The 18,256-nt window shown below is 39.3% G+C and overlaps 1 protein-coding gene across 12 annotated transcripts in view; it reads right to left on the minus strand.

The window, feature by feature from the left end:
- BCAS3 (BCAS3 microtubule associated cell migration factor) overlaps nucleotides 1-16,692 on the minus strand; it is a 375,729-nt gene extending 359,037 nt beyond the window's left edge. For 6 of the 12 annotated variants that reach the window (XM_030028652.2, XM_030028661.2, XM_030028659.2 and 3 more), the window contains exons 1-5: nucleotides 15,814-16,037; nucleotides 14,251-14,338; nucleotides 11,338-11,392; nucleotides 9,289-9,364; nucleotides 7,207-7,313 (exon numbers count right to left, since the gene is read on the minus strand). In XM_030028652.2, coding sequence (XP_029884512.1) covers nucleotides 7,207-7,313; nucleotides 9,289-9,364; nucleotides 11,338-11,392; nucleotides 14,251-14,321 — 309 coding nt within the window. In that variant the 5' untranslated portion in view covers nucleotides 14,322-14,338; nucleotides 15,814-16,037. Of the gene's footprint in view, nucleotides 1-7,206; nucleotides 7,314-9,288; nucleotides 9,365-11,337; nucleotides 11,393-14,250; nucleotides 14,339-15,719; nucleotides 15,741-15,813; nucleotides 16,038-16,467 lie in introns of those variants that run through there. The other 6 variants (XM_030028656.2, XM_030028662.2, XM_030028653.2 and 3 more) reach the window with 5 other exon arrangements.
- Between the last annotated feature and the right edge of the window lie 1,564 nt (nucleotides 16,693-18,256).

The raw sequence follows: 18,256 nt of genomic DNA on the forward strand, positions 1-18,256 counted from the left end.
GTTTTGAGACCACTGTAATGTTTAATACTGTAGTGCAACAGGTCCTTTCCTCTCAGTCTGTGTAGGATTTTTTTTTTCCCCAGGAAAGGAGAAACTTTGTAGAACTAAGAAAAAAAGCAAGTAAATGTTCAGATAACTTCAGCCATCTGTACTGCTCACGTACTTAGCAGTTGCTGACTCCTGGGAGCCAAGAAGGAGCAAATTTTAAGACATACACCCCACTGTAGGTTTTGTAATGAAAATACAAGATGCCACCCAACCACTGGCATCTCACTTGTAAAGAAAAAGCCAAATTCAGTAAAAGGCATAAAGAAGTTTACAAAAAACCTGGACATGACACTACAACATGGATCAAATTAAAACACTAATACTTAACCTACCACAGCTCCATAAAATGACAGTTTTCTCAAGGGATTTTTTTTTTTTCAGTTGTATGTCCTTAACTGTTCTATAGAAACAGGAAATCATAGAAGGCATTGGACTTTGTTGTATGCCATGAATTAGTAAGAGCTTGGTTGTTCTTCTGGCTTGCTTGGCATTGAAAAATGCATTAGGGCTTTAAAGTTCAAGATTTTCTTTGACTTATAATTAACTTTTTTAAACACTACCACCAGTAGAAGCTTCTGCTGTTTGCAGCCTTGTAAAAATCTGAGTTAACTGTGGTTAATCAGAATCATGCTAATGCCCTCCATTTACCTATATAAAACATAAAATTTTATTACCATTGCTGAGGTCATATGCATCAATTTTGACTGAAAGCACCATCTTCAGGGTAGAGAGATTATATAGTCTGATCTTCCCGCCAGTTCAGGCCTTATCTCACTCCTGAGACAGCCAACACAGCCAGCCAATCTCTTCTGTGAATAGGACACTTATTCCTCTAGGAACTAAAGTGGGACAAGGAACTACATTTAACAGAAGCCCAGCCCCATCGCTAAATGGCTAACAACTTTGTCACTGCCAGTTTGGGTGAGATGTGGGCTGGCAAGTATAAGTAAAAGGCTCCACATCCCATTACCAGTCCCTTGAGCTACAGTCTCATAAGCATAGACAAAATATAAATAGACTTCATGAACTGAAAACAGAGCTCTAAATTCTTCAAAAAGCACCTGTGAAGAAAGTAGGCTGTGGCTGCCATTTTGGATTTGATCCAGCTAAGTAGCAAGTCCCTGTGGCAGCTTTCAAAGCTCTTAAAAGTTTTTCTTTCCCATTCCAAAAGCCGAGAATATTTCCAAACAGGTTTCAAGAATTGAATATTAAGCTATAAAAGCAGCTTCAGGTACTCGTTCTATGAAAGAGTGAATCCAAGATGACGGCTCCAAGCTGGTCTGATAGAACATTTCAGCTTTCCCAGCGCTTGGTATCAAACCACAAGCCCCAGACCTACATGGAAGGCCGCAAGCAAAGAACATGCCGATTCAAAACCCGGCCCCCAGTCAAGTCTTCATCGCTCTCTTCCAATAATGACAGATTGAAAGAGGAAGAACAACTCTCTCCTCCACTTAGACATCTTGAGCTACGGCTTAAAATATGACAGACCAGAAATCTGGAGCACTGGTTAATTTTTGATGACAGAGCTTTATTGTTTGAGCATACCAGTTTGCACCCATAAAAAAACAGAACAAAGGAAGTTTTGTTCACACTAAGGATAACTAATAGTTTCCAACCATAGAAAATGGTTTTCACATGGTGGAAGAAAAAAAAAAAAAAAGAAAAAAGTCAAACATACACCAAACTGAAACAAAATAAAGTTCAAAACTCAGTGCTTAAACTACTGTGCAACTATATAAAAGGAAACTGCTTGTATATTAAACTGTCAGAGAGCACAGGGAAGATATCAAGAGGGGTTGTTGGTTTTTTTTAGTATTCTGATATGTTTTAAATATGATATAGAGATCATGATGTGATGTTATAATATGACAACAAGCAATTGACAGATACCACCACAAACTACTGTTTGATATTGGATTAAAGACTACTACCAGTCCTCTTACTACTGAGAGAGCAAGGAAGGACTGTAAGTAAAAGGACAAATTTTATCACTTCAGTTTAGAAACTCAGTCTGCTTTTTCATTCAAAACAAATCTCTGTAATTATCCAGAGATTGTAAGAATTTAGAAGGTCAAAGAATGTTACAGATGTCTACTCTAGTGACTGAATTAAGTATGAAATAGCACCTAGCATTTAAAATTATGACAATGCTAATTGAATTTAAAAAACAATGAAAGCTTAGAAATGGTTTTGGTTACAGTTTCCTCAACGTTCTCACTTTGTCATACATTTTGAGGAGCTTTAGCATGATCAGGCTGCAGGATCCCTTATAAAATTCTAATTTGGGGGACAGTTATGCATTGTTTTTAATCATTTCTACACAACGACAAGAATGCTGCAGACAATATTGGAAGCAGGTAGAATAAGGGTATTTAACACCCTTCACAAGTCTTCATTTTAGCTTTGACTCCATCCAAGAAGAGCTACCTGAAATGCCGTTTGGACTCTTCAGGTACCTCTCACCACACCCTTTTCAAAGGCTGTTGCACATGCCTTTTTTTTTTATTATTTTTCCCCAACTGGTGTAGGGTACGATATGAATAAAAAAACCTTCCAACAGTTCTGCGGTCACTTAATGAGTATAGAGTGTAAAACCAGAAAATTTCTTACACACTGCTAGCATCTTGAGTGTAAAAAACCCAAAACCTCAGAAAATTATTTGCATAAATGTTTTGTAAAGTCCTTTGACATTTTTCAGGGTTACCAGGTCAGGTCATTACTATGTTTTTCCAAGTGGCTAATACAAGTCTTAACAGTGGTACCCTCCCTCTACCAGGAGGAGGTCTGGACAGAGGAAGGATTGCAGCTTACGATGTGGTAAGTGACTAGTCCTTTTCCCAGCTCCAAAAGGGGACAGAATTACAAAGGAGAAGGAATTACAAAGAAGGCCACATTGAAACCCCAGCAGACAGGGCTTTTGATAAACAGTTGAGAAAACAAAATCGAACTGGCATGTCTGACTTACCATATACATCCATCTACACATCCACATACACACACCATCTGCTGTACAACTGCAGTTTTAACAACTTAAAAATAATAGCATTATTGACAGCAGCATTTAAAGAAATTTAAGGTCTGGCAGTGGAGAAATGGCAGTGTGTGATGCCATCCTTGTCCAATGAGTCCTCTGCATTCCAGAGGTCTCCACACAGAAGTCACCTACCATATGGGCTGACACATCCCATCAGTCTGTGGCAGCGTCATTATACCACAGCCTTTAAGTATTTTTTTGTTAAATATACATCTCAGCTTGTTATTAAAAGTTCCTTTTGGTAGTTCCTACTTTATTCAACTCAAGCTTGATCATTGTTTTTTTAATTGTAATACGAACCGTTAAATTAAGATGATTTTTCTACTTCTGAAACTTCCAGCATACAATGAAAAAAAAATTATCTGCCACAAAACCAGCCAACATGCATTTCCCTGAACAGGAACATCTAGAACAGATACTTGGAAACCACATCAGGCAGAAACCAGTTCCAATTGTATTTGAAACATGAAACTGGGAGCAAGGGAAAAACAAATTCCAAATAAAACATGAAACTACACTGCACAATTATCAAATAGGAACCTCTAGTCATACTTTCGTATACTCCCAGATTTCTCCCCACTTAGCGAGGCATATTTTAAGAACACTTTTAACCTTCCCACCCCCATTTCAAAACAAACATCAAAGAAAAGTCGTTTGGATGGACACCTTCCGCTTCTTATGCAATACAGATTTAGACGCTGCACTTCAAAACCCCAGCCGTTACTTCAGCACCCAGCAGTCCAAACATTATTTCAGTCCTTTGAAGCAGCCCTAATGGTATCTTCCATTTGCAAGTAACACTTCTGTAGTCAAAGATCTTACTCCAAGGAGATGTTAATGTGAAACCACTCAGACTGCAAAGAGACACACACTCCTGGAGGCAGACTGCAAAGGTGTTTAGAAGTCAATGTAACACCATTACGGAGAGTGTCAGCTTAGAAGCTGTCATAAACACTTCATAATCACTCAGACACAAACTGAACTGCCTGCAACACATTACTTTATTAAGTGCTGAATAGAGGTTCAATTGTACGAATAAAAAGCACAATGCTACAGATAATAACCTTACTGAGTAGATTTTCACATAAATGTCAAACTGCTGCTTTTTCAGATTTAAAGGTTTTTAAACTATAGAGATCCGCCTTTTTTTTTTTTCTTAACTGGAATAACGTTACTTAATTACAAGCTAAATACTCAGCAAGATCAAGAAGAAAGGTTTGTGTAATACCAAAGGACAGAAGAAAGTGTTACCAAATAAACACTAAATATTAAGTCAGTCACATAAGTGCCAGATTTTATTTTATTTTACTCAGATTAAGTAAGCAAAAAAAATAAGATGGAGAAACAACAACGTGGAAAGAAAGCAGGTTATGTTATCTCCAAATGTGTTGGATATAAAAATCCTGCTCTGAAAAGATATTTAAAATTGATGTTAAAGACTATCATTCCAAGAAACTCTCCAAGACTATCTTACTAACAAAGGAACCATTCCAACATTGAAATTATAACCAACACATACAAATTGCACAGGTCGAAGCTGTACCTCCCTGGATGGGATCTCAGAATTTCACAGAATATACAAATGAAGGGCTGACAAAGTGGTGCAATATCTCTACAGTTGACATTCTTAAGATGGATGGTAAAATATTTCCACATTTGGCATTTTCTCCGTTTTACTGGACACCCCCCAATAAAAATACGTCTGCAAAAAATGAACGACACTAAGAGAAACTGTGCTGCAATTTAATTTTTCTTATTTGTCCTAAAATATTAAATACTATTAAGATCTAGGAATTATGAAGAAGTGAAATAAAATATTAAGTACTATTAAGATCTAGGAATTATGAAGAAGTGAAATACGCTGGAGGGAAAAAAAGACAATGTGGCTGTATCATCCTACTGAAAAAGAAGGTAACATCAGGTATTCCGTGGCCTAACTTGTGGCTAATTGTGGGGGGGGGGATTAAAAAAAACCCACCCACAAACCCAAAGAAAAGCCTTCTTTCCCCGTAGGAAACATGTATAAGCTACCTTGTACTACCTGGCTGACAGTATCAGGAAACAGACATAAACCAGGATAAAAAAGTAGTTTAACTTGTCATTTTTTTAGTTATCTCCACCAAATTATTTCATGTTTACTGCAGTGTACCATGGGGTATGAGTTTAAATGCCGAACCGGTTACACCAAGGTAATCTGTTCACATAGCAAAGAACTGAAACTGCCTTTCATTCTTGCTTTCCTTGGATGTGTAGGATCCCATCCTAGACAGCATTTCTCAAGGGCATTGATACAGATAGCTCTGACAGAGACAGTCTTTCATTCAGACACAGAAAGTCACTTACAAGGGATGCACAGAACTCTCACCTAACCACAGAGCAAGGGCATGTTACATACACGCACACACAGAGGAAAAAAAACAATCTCTGCTAGACACAGAGCTGCTCGTATCATAGAGTGGCCAGGACAAGTCCCATGTCAACACAATGTACTGTCATACTTTTTTCAGAAAACACACGTTCATTTGAATAGGAAGATTTCAGCGTGATCAAGTAAGCTGTTTTATAAAAATTCTTTAGCCTAAGTCTATGTGACTACTCACAGCATCCTAACTAATTGATCAACTCGTGCTGTAACTTCTGGTACCGCTACAGTTGTAGTTCCTCTCTTAGCTCAGTATCTTAGTGACACCTAATGTTTGTTTTCTGTAATACACTTCGAAGAACAAAGCCTTTCTGAACCACTTTAATAATCTGATTTGTACATTAATATAAAACTGATCAGTCTTCAAAATAACAAAAACTAATTACATACTAATTACATACTGTAAACCCATTCTTAGTATTCAAAGTCATTCCAGTGTAAAGGCAGATTAAAAAAAATAATAATAAAAAAAAAAAAAAAAAAAAAAAGAGTGGACAAGCTAGCTTTGCTATGTCATACACTCATACACATTTCTGCTCTAAAAAGATAAAAGATGTGTTTTGTTCCACTAAAAATAAAGCCATGAAAGTCAGAATTAGACACAGTTTCTCAGGACATACAAGCAGATAAAGTTTCCTATATTTTGGTTAAAATGTTCCTAAGTTTTGGTTAAAGATCCTAAATTTTAGTAAAAAGTTACTAAATACTGAAATATAGTGAAGTATACTAGTTCTTACTGCATTTCTAATAAACTCTCATTTAAATGCAAAAGCTCAGCAGTTTTTTTTTCTTCCTCATCTCTAGCTAACAATATGCAATCAAGGGGGGAAAAGCCAGCTCTCCCTCACTCCAGTGAAACTCAGTTTAACTCGACTTTCGGTGTACAAATTAACATTTTTTTTTATTATACTGTCTAAGCTACTGGTATATAAACACATGTCCTACATAGTTAACCATAAAGTAATAAAAAACCCATACATATTTCTAAAAAAACCCAATGTATTTTACAAAGGAAAAGAACTCCACCCTCTCTACATTATTTTGAAGGACAAGGTGTTATAAGCAATTTTTTTTTTAAGTTAAGAATTTTATGACCTACTGTATTAAACTTTATTCTATAGTTTCAAGAAATTTGGGGGAAATTCCCCAAATTAAGACCATGTGCTCATAAACCACTCTGAAACACAAACTGCAGGGTGTATGTATGACAGCATGAAATCAAAGCCATATGCACACATAGACTTTAATAAAATTAAAATTGCAAATCATGTACATGACAAACATTTGATTGTAAAATACTATTAATATGGTCATTCTTGCATTCCTGGGACAAACAAATGCTTTTCATATTTTTCCAGCCTTATTCCTTTCTGTAGGTTAAAAAGATTTCTGTCTTTTCTGGGATACAAACTATTCCATAATGTCAAACACTACTCCCAATTTGACTCCGAAAATTTACTTAACAGAAGTAATTTGTAAAAAGCCTTCAAATCTGAAGGTACACAAATTCAAGTGTTTGATCTATGCTCAGTATGAATCTTAAGATAAGCATATTACATACAAACCATATGACATTGATGGTAAATGTTGGCTCTTTCCACTTCAATAGGAAAAATGAAAAGTAAGGTATTAAAGTAATAACACAACCTTACAAACAAAAAAGCCTCTGGCACAGAAGTGAAGTGAAATCCGTACTTACAGGTATGCTCCAGACTTGCATTCCATCACTGTATCCAATCATTAGCAGTAACGGTGGTTCATTCCCGGTGCTATGTATTTCATGAAACTCCATATTCCTTGATGTATCTAAATTGGGTTTAAATATCAAAGCCATTATTAACAGGTTAGGATCAGCTATGGCTGATGTCAGTTATACTAGATGGTATTTTCTCAATGCATGTTTCTGTTTGTCATAAGTAAAGGCAAGCAAAGTGGTTTAAATTTTTATGCTGGAACAACACTGAAATATATTATTTTAGGAAAACAGTAGATTTGTTAAAGTTTCACAGAGAGGCTAGAAAGCAATAAAATTTAAAATTATGGAGAAAAGTTTTCTGGATTGTGGGCTGTCACTAAATACCCCAAAAACTTCTGTAATTCTTTCTCCAATGATTAATAAAACATGGCAAACTTTTCAAACAAAGAAAAATTTGCAAAGGACCAACAAAATAAACATTAACAAATACAGAAATTACAAATGCACAGACTGGTCAAAACTATTTCTAGATACTATATAATTAATCTTTACATCAACCTTACCAAAAGAAGAAAATCCCCAGGAAGAAAAGTGCTACAGGACATAATAATCAAAAATATTAAGCTTTTCTTGAGTTAAGCCCTCTAAAACTACAGTTTCAACCATGACAGAATGAACAAAAGCTCACTGCAAGCATGTAAGCATCAACAAAAGAGAGGAAATATTTAGGATGGTAAGAGAGGATGTATTCAGGCCCAATCAGATCAGGCTGCATAAAAGTAAATTTAAACAGAATACGAACGATTCTGAAGAATATTCTAAAGGTTTTTTGTTATACTACAGAAAAGAACCTAAAGAGGGAATGCCTGAGATTTTTTAAAAATGAATATATGAGGAAAAAAAACCCACAAGCAAACAAACCTTAGAGAGCCTAAAGCTGGACATAATGCCATCTACAGGTTGATAGTTCTAAAACCCTTGAATTTATGAACTGCCAGCCTCTGTGCCATTTCAACAGCTGGAAAACATATAATCTTCCCTATTAACCTCTTGGAAGGCTGAAAATTCCCCATCACGGCTCTGGCTACAGTTGCTATTACTTCATCTGAGACCAGAATGGCCTTTACCACAGAGCTCTAGACAGGAAAATAAGATGGCAGACAAGGAACAGCAATCCACTGAAAGACTTCAATCCAGCGTTCTCCAGAAGGCAGGTCCCTTAGTTCCCCAGCTACAACAAGCACACATAGCACACACCACAAACAACTCCAAGATGTTCAATTAATTCAAGAAGTAACTACCTGATAGCACCTTTCAACCATTTCTCATTCAGCGCCTAACCTTCCCGATTCAAAAAAAGGTAACTAGGATAGACGGGTAAAACAGCTGAGATGTTAAGGGGGGGAATCTACTTGATACTCCTAGCAAAAGCTTTTAACAATCACCATTTTCTCTTAAAACGGTTGGAGATCTGTTTTCTGCACTGTCAGTAGTCTTTGCTGATGATTTATTAAGATACACTGGAAGTGATAAGAATATTAAGAATATTCTTAATATTTTACATTTTCATTTTTTTACTTTTTTTTTTAATTTCACATTTTAAGAATATTTTGTGACTTTGCTCTATTACTTCCCTGAAAGACATGGAATCTCCTGCTCATTTTACCTCACTGCTCTTCCTTTCTAGGTTACTCCAAATTCTATCACCCCACTGAAAATATATCTGGGACCTGGACTGGATTCACAGTTAGATAATATGGCTTTGAAATCAAACAGTTGATGAAATAAATTCAGTTCTCTGCTTTGTTTTCAACTACCTTAAGGAAAAGAAATGGATTTTTTTTTTTTTTCCCCTCTTCCTCAGCAGGAGTTAGTTTGCCTTTAGATGAAGTCACAAGGCCTATTTGTTCTACTTGGTAGATACTGAATGGAAGTGCAGTTATTCACTTAGAATTTAGTCTGTCTAGAACAGGGAAATGAAATACTTAATTTTCAGTCAACAATGCTTACTGATAAAGCTGACTGAAATTATTGTACATGGACCAAAAAAATGACAAAAATAAGTGAGAGAAAATGAAGCCATACCATTTAAATCTGCATTTTCAAATCTGACCCAAATGATCTTCTCCTTTTCTTCTGCTGGTGGGGTACCACTGTAGGCCTGGACAAAAAGCAAGAGGGTTGAAATAAGAAAGTTTAATACCGTTTTTTCTCCCTCTGCAGACCACAGGAGGGAATATAAGTTAGAAAAACAGAGATACATGTATCTTCTTGTCACCAGTATTCCTGTGAGGTTTTGTTTCAAAAATGAATGGTTCCATGACCAACATACACCATACTAAATATAACTCAACAAGCATAACATCACTTACTAATGTAGAAATGACAAGACGTATATAACAATAAGTCTGCTGGAGCAGGTTAGAAATGCCACATGACCTACAGTAATTTCGTCAAGCTAAAACACAGTGGCTTCTACAATCTTTAACTTTAGCAGTTGTACACTACTTCTAAAAGCAATGTTAGAGGTTCTCATGTGAGGCATTTTTACTTTTAAAATTCTCTTTAGTTCACTTAAAAGCTTTGTAAGCAAGACTGAGGAAAGAAGGAGACCTTTACTACGTAGTTAATTTTACTGACATGTTTTTAGTTATATTTGTGACATCTTTTATATAGCCATTTAAAAGAGAATAAAATGTCATTCCAGTAGAACAGATCCATGTTTCAGTTCTGTGTTCTACAGATTCCCATAAAAAGATGGGATACAAAAAGAAACTGTGAGGGAGACTTGCAGTGTTTTCCAAATTGCAAGTTTTACAGTTCTCAGGAGAAACTGTGGTAGTAAGAACGTGAGCTACAGTAGAAATACCATCACTTCCAAATGAATTATAACAAAATACTGTGCAGTATTTTGGATTAAATATGAAAAGAGCTTGTATAATCACATGCCAGAAAAACAATAACATGAACTAAAAATACAAATTTAAAAAATAAGTGTGGGTATTACTTTTCAAAACAAATCACATTCCATGCTTCCAAGGCAAACTGATTTGTAAAATAAAACACAGACTGTATCCTTTAACTACAGAGGGGAAAAAATAGGGGTGTGCATAGAATGCAGCAATCTTTTAAATGAAAGTTCGACTATTTTTAATTTTGGCCATGAGTCCAAAATGCATTTCACAAATTGGTATTAGTGAAGGGAATTTTTTTATTATTATTGAGGAAATTAATGACTAACAAATGAAGATAATCTTTCAAATAAGAACTAAGATAGTTTCCTGAGGCTACAGACAATTAGCTGCAAGGCTCCTCCACTACAGACTACAGCCTTCCCAAAGAGTAACTAAACAAAATTAGTTTCCCTCTGCTACCGAGAGGCCCATGAGCAATACAGAAGCGACCGTTCCAGTTTCATGCTGCTGCTACCTACAAAAACTATGACCAAGAGCAGACATAAGCATCATAGTTATTCTCCAGAGAGGAAGATCCCAGAAATGGGAGGAAAAAAAAAAAATTTAAAAAGCAGAGCAAGGAATTCTGTTTTGCAAAACACTGGAGAACAACAAGCTAGCCAGAGCTCCACAGCCCCACAGCAGCCAAGACATTCTGAGGCAAGTTAAGGAAACAAGATAAAAAAGAGAGAGTAAAGGAGGCAAAAGAAACTTTCTCCTTTTCAGCCAATGTTAAAAGCTAAGGTGACAAAGAGTGTCTACCAAGCTGTTCTAACACCAATTCAGCCAGGGTTCATACACAGGTTTCCAACTACAACCCAGAAAAAACATATTTGTAAGAGGCAGAGCAAGTATTACGCCCAGCCTCTCCCCTCCCCAGCTATTCTATTGCCAAAATTGTCGTAGGAAAAGGCTGCAATCTTCTTCCTGCTATTTATATTGCAATGCTTCAGCTTCTATGTAGCTAAGACTTTCATTTTGATTATTACCTATAAGAGGAAATGTGTAGGCCCAATCTTCAGATGGTACGCAGTCTACGCTTTCAAAAACCTGGTCTCAAGATTCACATTCAAAAAACAAAAAAATTTGGCTTTTGTTTTTCAATGGTATTTTGGTCCACCTGACACACACTTCAACTGCTTTGTACGCCGAAAAAATAGTTTTAAAGATCTACACATACCTGTGGCACAACATCTTGAAGGAACGTAACAACGCTTTCCATATATGACTGTTCCCTTGAAAACAGAAGGAGAATTTTAACTACCACTGAAGTTCAGAAACAGGCATGAATATATTAAATAAGACATCTCACCAGAGAAAACATGTACAATTTTTAGCGCAAAGGAAAATACTAAGTATGCAATGCAGCTACTTAATATACTGCCAAACACTCTGACAATATAAATAGCGGCCTAAAACTCTGTAAAAAGCTAAGTGATACCTGTTTATGAAATAACTGCTTGGGGGAAAAGTATAAAATGTAACAGTCAAGAAATGACTCCATGTTCTCCACATCAGAGTGGCTGACTGAAGTAGAACAGGCATTTGGAAATTATTCTTCAGCATTTTTCTGCTTGATTTGGCTATTACAACATGAAGATGAGGACTTAAGCTAAGGGCTGGAGCTCTCCTTGTGGGGCAAGTGAACTTTAAGACCTCATATGCATTATGTACAATGATGAAGTAAGCGGTAGCACCTGGGGGCAGGAGAGGTATTTTCAGGTAAGATTTTGTAGCTTGGGAAGCTTATTCCTTCTTGGAAGTTCATTAGCAGCAATGATTTAGAATAGTATATAGTGCAAGATACATTTGTTCTGGTAGATTTAAACTAATGCTTTCATTAGCTTATCCCTGCATGAGCAGCGACTCTCTTGTGTAACTGCTGAGCAACATACAATGTGGGTTGACTATATTAGACAGACGGTGTTGAAACTATGCAAAAAGTTTGCGCCTTCTGTAATGAGTAATACCGAAACATGCTGGCAACAAGAACTATCTTCATAAAGTCTGACACAATTTAAGAAACAGAATTAACTCTTTAGGTAACAGCTTTGGCAGCCCCCAAATTAATTTTCATACTGGTAGTAATTTTTCTTGTGCCAACTCAAGATTTCTAATAGCAACAAAGAAAAATCATAAACTAGGAAATCTAGACTTTTGATGTCCAAAGCCACATATACTTTATTCATGCTTTCTGAAACTGCTGTTTCTTTTAATAGAAATTCTTTTAATAGATTCTTTTAATAGAAATTGGAGTGTTTAGTATTTAAGAATTAGGTATTCTGCCCTATACACAGCAATACGGAAGATACTTCAAGTCAAATACTGCCAACACCTGGATCAGCTTAACTGGTTGACTCCTCTCTGAAAACAAAGATAAAACTAAAACATAAAGTTCTAAAGGTTAGAAAGCTTATTCCAACTCATGAAAAGACTAGATTTTGTTCAGCAATCCAAGGATTACTGCATCAAATAAAGTTTGTGTTACTGCTTTAAGCTGAGGCCTTATAAATGAGCTGTGGTTTATAGTGCTGATTCTTCTTTGATTTATGTAGGTCACCAAAACTGTGTCTGTGTACCTTCAGAGCCCTTTATTACCTAGCAATAATACTTGTCTACAGGTATAGTATTAAATAAGGTGTTTGAAGTTCTCACGTGAATGCCTACCAGCAAGAGTCATGCTGTCTTCATGTTTCAGCTCATGAAATGAGTACTTTTTTTTTTCCCCACCAGTATGTCTTGAAACAAAGTTGATGTTTAGGAAATGTTTTATTCAGTATAGGTACTCTAAATGTCTCCTGAAGTTGAAAAACTTCCAAGAAGATATCTTTAATGTGCTTAAAAAACAAGCAAAACAACAAAACCCACCCCCAAAAAAAAAATTTAAAAAAAAAAATCTTCTGTTAGTAAGAATCTAGGAGTTTAACACAAGCAGCAGAATGCTGCTGCAGGCTACTCAACATATACAAACTCTCATCAAAAATACTGCAATTTCTGAGGTGAAAAGATATACCTCAAGAACAAGCCACCATATTTAATAAAACAAAAGAACAGATGATCTTATTCTTACAGTGTTTTTCTATTACTATTTGTTCAAAACTTACTTTGAAGAAAAGGTCATTACAAACAGAAATGCATTTGTTGAGGAATTCTGCAACCTAAAAAAGAAGCTTATTCTACCACATGGCTGTAAGACAAACCTCTAACACAACTTTCTGCGTTACAATGATAGGTTTCTTGTGCTCCCTGGTAAAAATAAAGCTCATCTTGATGTTGAAATACACAGCTATCTCCAGTGGCAAACTAATAGCCGCTGAAACTGATAGCACAAGTGAACATTTCAATACAGTGCCATTTTGCAGCAACAATTCAGCAGTATAAACATCCCCAAGAAAAACTGCTCCAAAAATCCTTTAATAAAGACAAGACCATAAATATTCTAGACTCTTACTAAGCTCTTTTGCCATGAAAGCATTTTCATGTGAACACAATGAAAATAAGGATGCCCAAGCAAAAAAATGGTCTCTTATGCACTCCGACTGGAGAGAGGTAGCTTCTTCCTTTGTTCTTGGTTTTGTTCTCTCAAGCAAAAAAAATTAGAACCCACAATTCTACTTACTGAAGACTTTTAATGACAGGCTTACATGTTTTAATATATCCACCCCTGTGACAAGGTATTATTAAAAAGCACAGCAAGAAATGAACATGCTACGCACGTTCCTTCTAGCCTGAGGAAGGAGTCTGCAGTCATTGATCTACAGCTAGTGTAGTGTTTGCACAGCAAACAAAATTGTGTAAACAAACAACAAAACATTGCAATATATTCATCTTTAAAATGTACAACTTTGAAGGTTTTGGTATGTAAGTGAAAAGCAACCCATTTACAGAGACAGTTTGACCTGCACAGTCCTAGGAGACAGGAATGCAACACCCATTTACTTTATTTTATTAGAAAATACTCAATGCAAAGAAAACCGTACTGTCAACATAGGCCCTCACAGCTGGCTTTGAAAGAAAATTCAGGCTAAGTTCTTCTTCTACAACAACATAAAAACCACTTCAAATAAGGGCTATTCTTCTAGAACATGCTTACGTGACAGCTTGTGGGCGAACCACCACTCCTCCAGTACATCGACTAGGGCGGCGTGGAGATTCTGTCGCCATTGTTTCTTTTCAGGTACCTGTGAGAAACACGTTTCTTTTTAATAGTAAATTGTATCAGGATTATTTATTACACCAGTTCTTGACATATTCTTCAGGATGATAAAGACCTCTTGAAGAAAGAAACTTAACTTATACAAACCTGTAAGGCGCTATGCCCCTTTACAGCACTTTAAAAAAAATACTAAAAAACCCCAAACAAACAACTTCTTTTTTCAGTATCTCAATCACTACAGCTCCTGCAATGTATGTGAAAGCAAAAAAAAAAAACCCACAGACCTGCATGATAAAGTGGAAAATTTTCTTCAAACTGTACATTAAAGATAGTGGTACAGGTACACAGTTATCATCAGCATTATGTAAGACCATTATTTACCGATGAGCTGTTGTCTTAGAAAATAATTATATAAAAATAATGTACAATCACAATTGCAGCGTACTGTACTCTTGAAAATCTCTAATAGGTTACATTGAAGCTAACATAAAGAGCGTGATGGAACGCATTCTACTTTTTTTATGCCAGCTTTTTGTGTCGTCTCCAAGTTTTTCTTCACACTTCTGTTCTTCCGTGTGAAAATTCAGCATAACATTCCTAAAGGCAAAAAACACTTGAGGAGCATCACAGATCCCAGCCACCTCTTCACTTCACCATTCAGCTGCTCCATTGTCACACACCCCCTGCCCCGCCCCAAACCAAGAACCAGTACATAAAGCGACAGAAAAAGCCAAATCCCCAACGTGGTATCGGTTATCAGCATCACTTCACGTTTGGGCGGTCTTTGTAAGGGCCGTCTCATTAGGCGAGGCAAGGATAAACACTTAGCCCCATAGAAATTAATAACAAAACGTTCAGCAGTACAACCGAAGTTTGACACGCACGCCAAGCAACCTTAAAAGAAAAAAAAAATAGCACGTAAAGGGTAAAATATCCCTTCATACTATGCCTTAATCCAGCGGGACACCTGCGCCAGCCGGTGCTCGTTGCCCGCCCCTCAGCCGTGAGTGCTGCCACCCGCACCACAGCCCCGAGCACCTGAGAAGTTGTAACACCGGGGCTCTGCCGTGCGGGAACCCTCCCACAGGCGGGAACACCGGCCCCACAGACGACCGCGGCCGGAAAAACCCCGGGGCACCCTCAACCGCCCGCTGTTGAGCAACTTCAGAACGAAACGCTCCAACCTAACCGGCCTCTCCGGGAATCAGGCCGCGGCCAGCCGAGACCCGCCGGACGCCCCTCTCCGCACACCTCAGCCTCCCTCAGGACTCCCTCAGGCCCCTGCCCTGCCCGCCGCCCGCCCTCCCTCAGCGCCCCGGTCCCTGCCCGGCCTCACATCCCCACGCTCGCCCTCAGAGCCGGCCACAGCGCTCCCCCACAGCCCGGGCCCGCCCCACAGCCCTCACCCAGCTCTCCCGGCCCCGGTCTCGGCCTGCGGGCGCCGGTCCCGACCCCGCCGGCGGCGGCCGCCCCGTCGTCCCGTCCCGTCCCCCCCCTCACCTGCCGCCCTCTCCCCTCAGCCCGGCTCCTCACTGACAGTGTTTGGGACCCCCACGGGGAATGACACCCAGCGCACCGCGCGCTGCTGGCCAATCAGAAGGTTCCGAAGGCGGGCTGCTCCTCGCTGCCGGCCAACCCCCCGCCCCGCTTGTCCAGCAGTGGGCGGGGCGCCGGGAGGAGACGGAGGGGCGGCTGCGCCCTAAGCTCGGCTGAGACGGTTGGGCTGCCCCCACCCGCGGCTTTGTTTACATCGGGATCTCGCGAGAGCCGCCGGCGCCAGTCCCGCGCACGTGGGCGGAGGCGGGGCCGTGCGTCACGCGCCGCGCCGCCCATTGGCGGGGAGGGCCGCCCCGCCCCCGCGAGGCGTTGGCGGAGTGTTTACCTGCCGCGCGGCCCGGCGCGGTGACGGGCTCTGAGGGGAGGGGGGCGGGCGGGCGTTCGCCTCTCGCCCGGGGGAAAAGAGGTTTGGCCGCGGCGAGGGGAGGTGAGCGGGGCGAAGGGAGAGGTCTGGGCCCGGCTCCCCTCGGTGCTTGGCGGGGGAGGCGGCGGTAGAACGGCGGCGGAGGGTGAGGGGGGCCTGGGGGTCGGGGGTGTACCCCTCAGCAGGTAGGGCGGGAGCCTCGGGAGGAGCGTCTCCCTGCCTGGAGAGCTTACCGCCAACGGCTCCTGAGAGGATTTCTTCAGAGTTCGGGGTTTTTGGCAGCGCTGTCGCAAGCAGAGGGATGTTTACAGGTGTCCGCGCAGATTCCTGAGGGTGACGCAGTTCTCTGTAGCTGAGTAAGCGCCTTGGTGGGCAGCTCTTCACAACCCGGTCAGGTTTCCCGTCAGGGAGCCTGGGCCTCTGGCTCGCCGTTCCAGGCAGCGGGCACCTCAATGTCAGGATCGGACGACCCGTTCTGAGAATCTACCCCGACTTCCGTAACCGCAAGCCATAACCTACGCATCAAAAAAATCAAAACGGTTACCAAAGGGCGTCGCGCAGCACGCTTCTTCACCAAGTACCTCTCGGGGAAGAGGAACCGTTCTTCGTTCCTCTCGCCCTGAATAAGATTTCAAACAATGGCTTCTCAACGGTTAAGCTGCCCCACAGAGTTGTCCTCTGGGAAAAAAAATAGTAGCGCTAGAGGCTTTAATTTTTGGAAAGTGCAACAGGGCGATGGAAGTCATGCATGCTTTCAGCATCTTCTTGATGATGCAGAACTGTGGTTTTGCACATATTTGTGCTTTATTTCACAAGAAAAAAAAGTTGGTGTAACTCAGGCTTGATTTTACCAAAAGGAGAGCGTGTTCACACATTAGCTGTAAATTCCCACACTTCTCCATCTCAGCTTTGATAATTAATTTCAGAGAAGTCAAATGATATGTAGGTGGGCAAAGTATACACAAGAGTAAACTGCTGGCAGTTTGTATCAGCAAGTAAGTTTATGTCTACTGTAGAGGAGCTTTGAATGTGTAATGCTTACCATCATTCAGCAGCTTTCCCAGGAAAAACTGTAGGTTTTGTTTGGTTTATTAAAAGTGAAAAAAGCTGCTGCCTGCCCCTCCAGCTGGAGAAGCCCAAGTCTAGAACTGTTGTGAGGAAATGTGGCAGAACAAGGCACGCATTTATGAATGCAGCAGAATTGGATGAGAATTTCAATTTTGCTTCTATATAGAGAAAAAAACTGAGAAAATTGCCATAGTCTCTTTGCTTTTACACACACACACTATAAGCAGCAATACAGATACTCATCTAACTAACATGTTACACTTGCATCTTTACTGTGAGCATCTTAAAAGGTGGAATGTCACAAGGTTAAACTGAAAATAGACAATTACTATCTTAGTTTGGTGCAAAGATTGCTGCTAGGTAAGTATATAAAGCTGCTGTTAGCCTCTATACACTTCCCCCTGTGCCCATATATGGTTTATAATGTCAACATCACTTATCCCAAAACTTCATTGTTAACTCTTAAGTTACATCCCATATACACAGAAATAAATTCTTGGAGGATCCAGTTTGGACAGGCCGTTACTTTCGTCTTGTAAGATAGTGCTGTATTCACAGGATGGATGAAAAAAGAATTGCACATTTTCAGAAAGCACACAATTCCCCCTAGGATTCCTGCAACCATGGTAACATACATAGATAGCAGGCCTGATTTCAACCCATGTTTTATTGTTCCAGCAGTAAAGAATTAGAGTCTATAAATACCACCCTAGCCATTGGAATAAAATAACTGGCCTTCTACTTCCCCATTAAAGAAATGCAGGTTATATATTGCTGCAGTTTAACAAACATTTGTATAAAGTGCCAAGATCAGTTCCACAGTAAAACTATGTGGGACGTCTTGTTTTGTAAGCCACGTAGCCACAGTGAAGAAGGGGAGAGTATTAGATTTTAATGAATGCAAAATAAATGCAAATGTGCTCAACAGAACTTAAGCTTGAAATTAAAAAAAAG

This window comes from Aquila chrysaetos, chromosome 10 (assembly GCF_900496995.4).
Source record: "Aquila chrysaetos chrysaetos chromosome 10, bAquChr1.4, whole genome shotgun sequence".
Lineage (NCBI taxonomy): Eukaryota > Metazoa > Chordata > Aves > Accipitriformes > Accipitridae > Aquila > Aquila chrysaetos.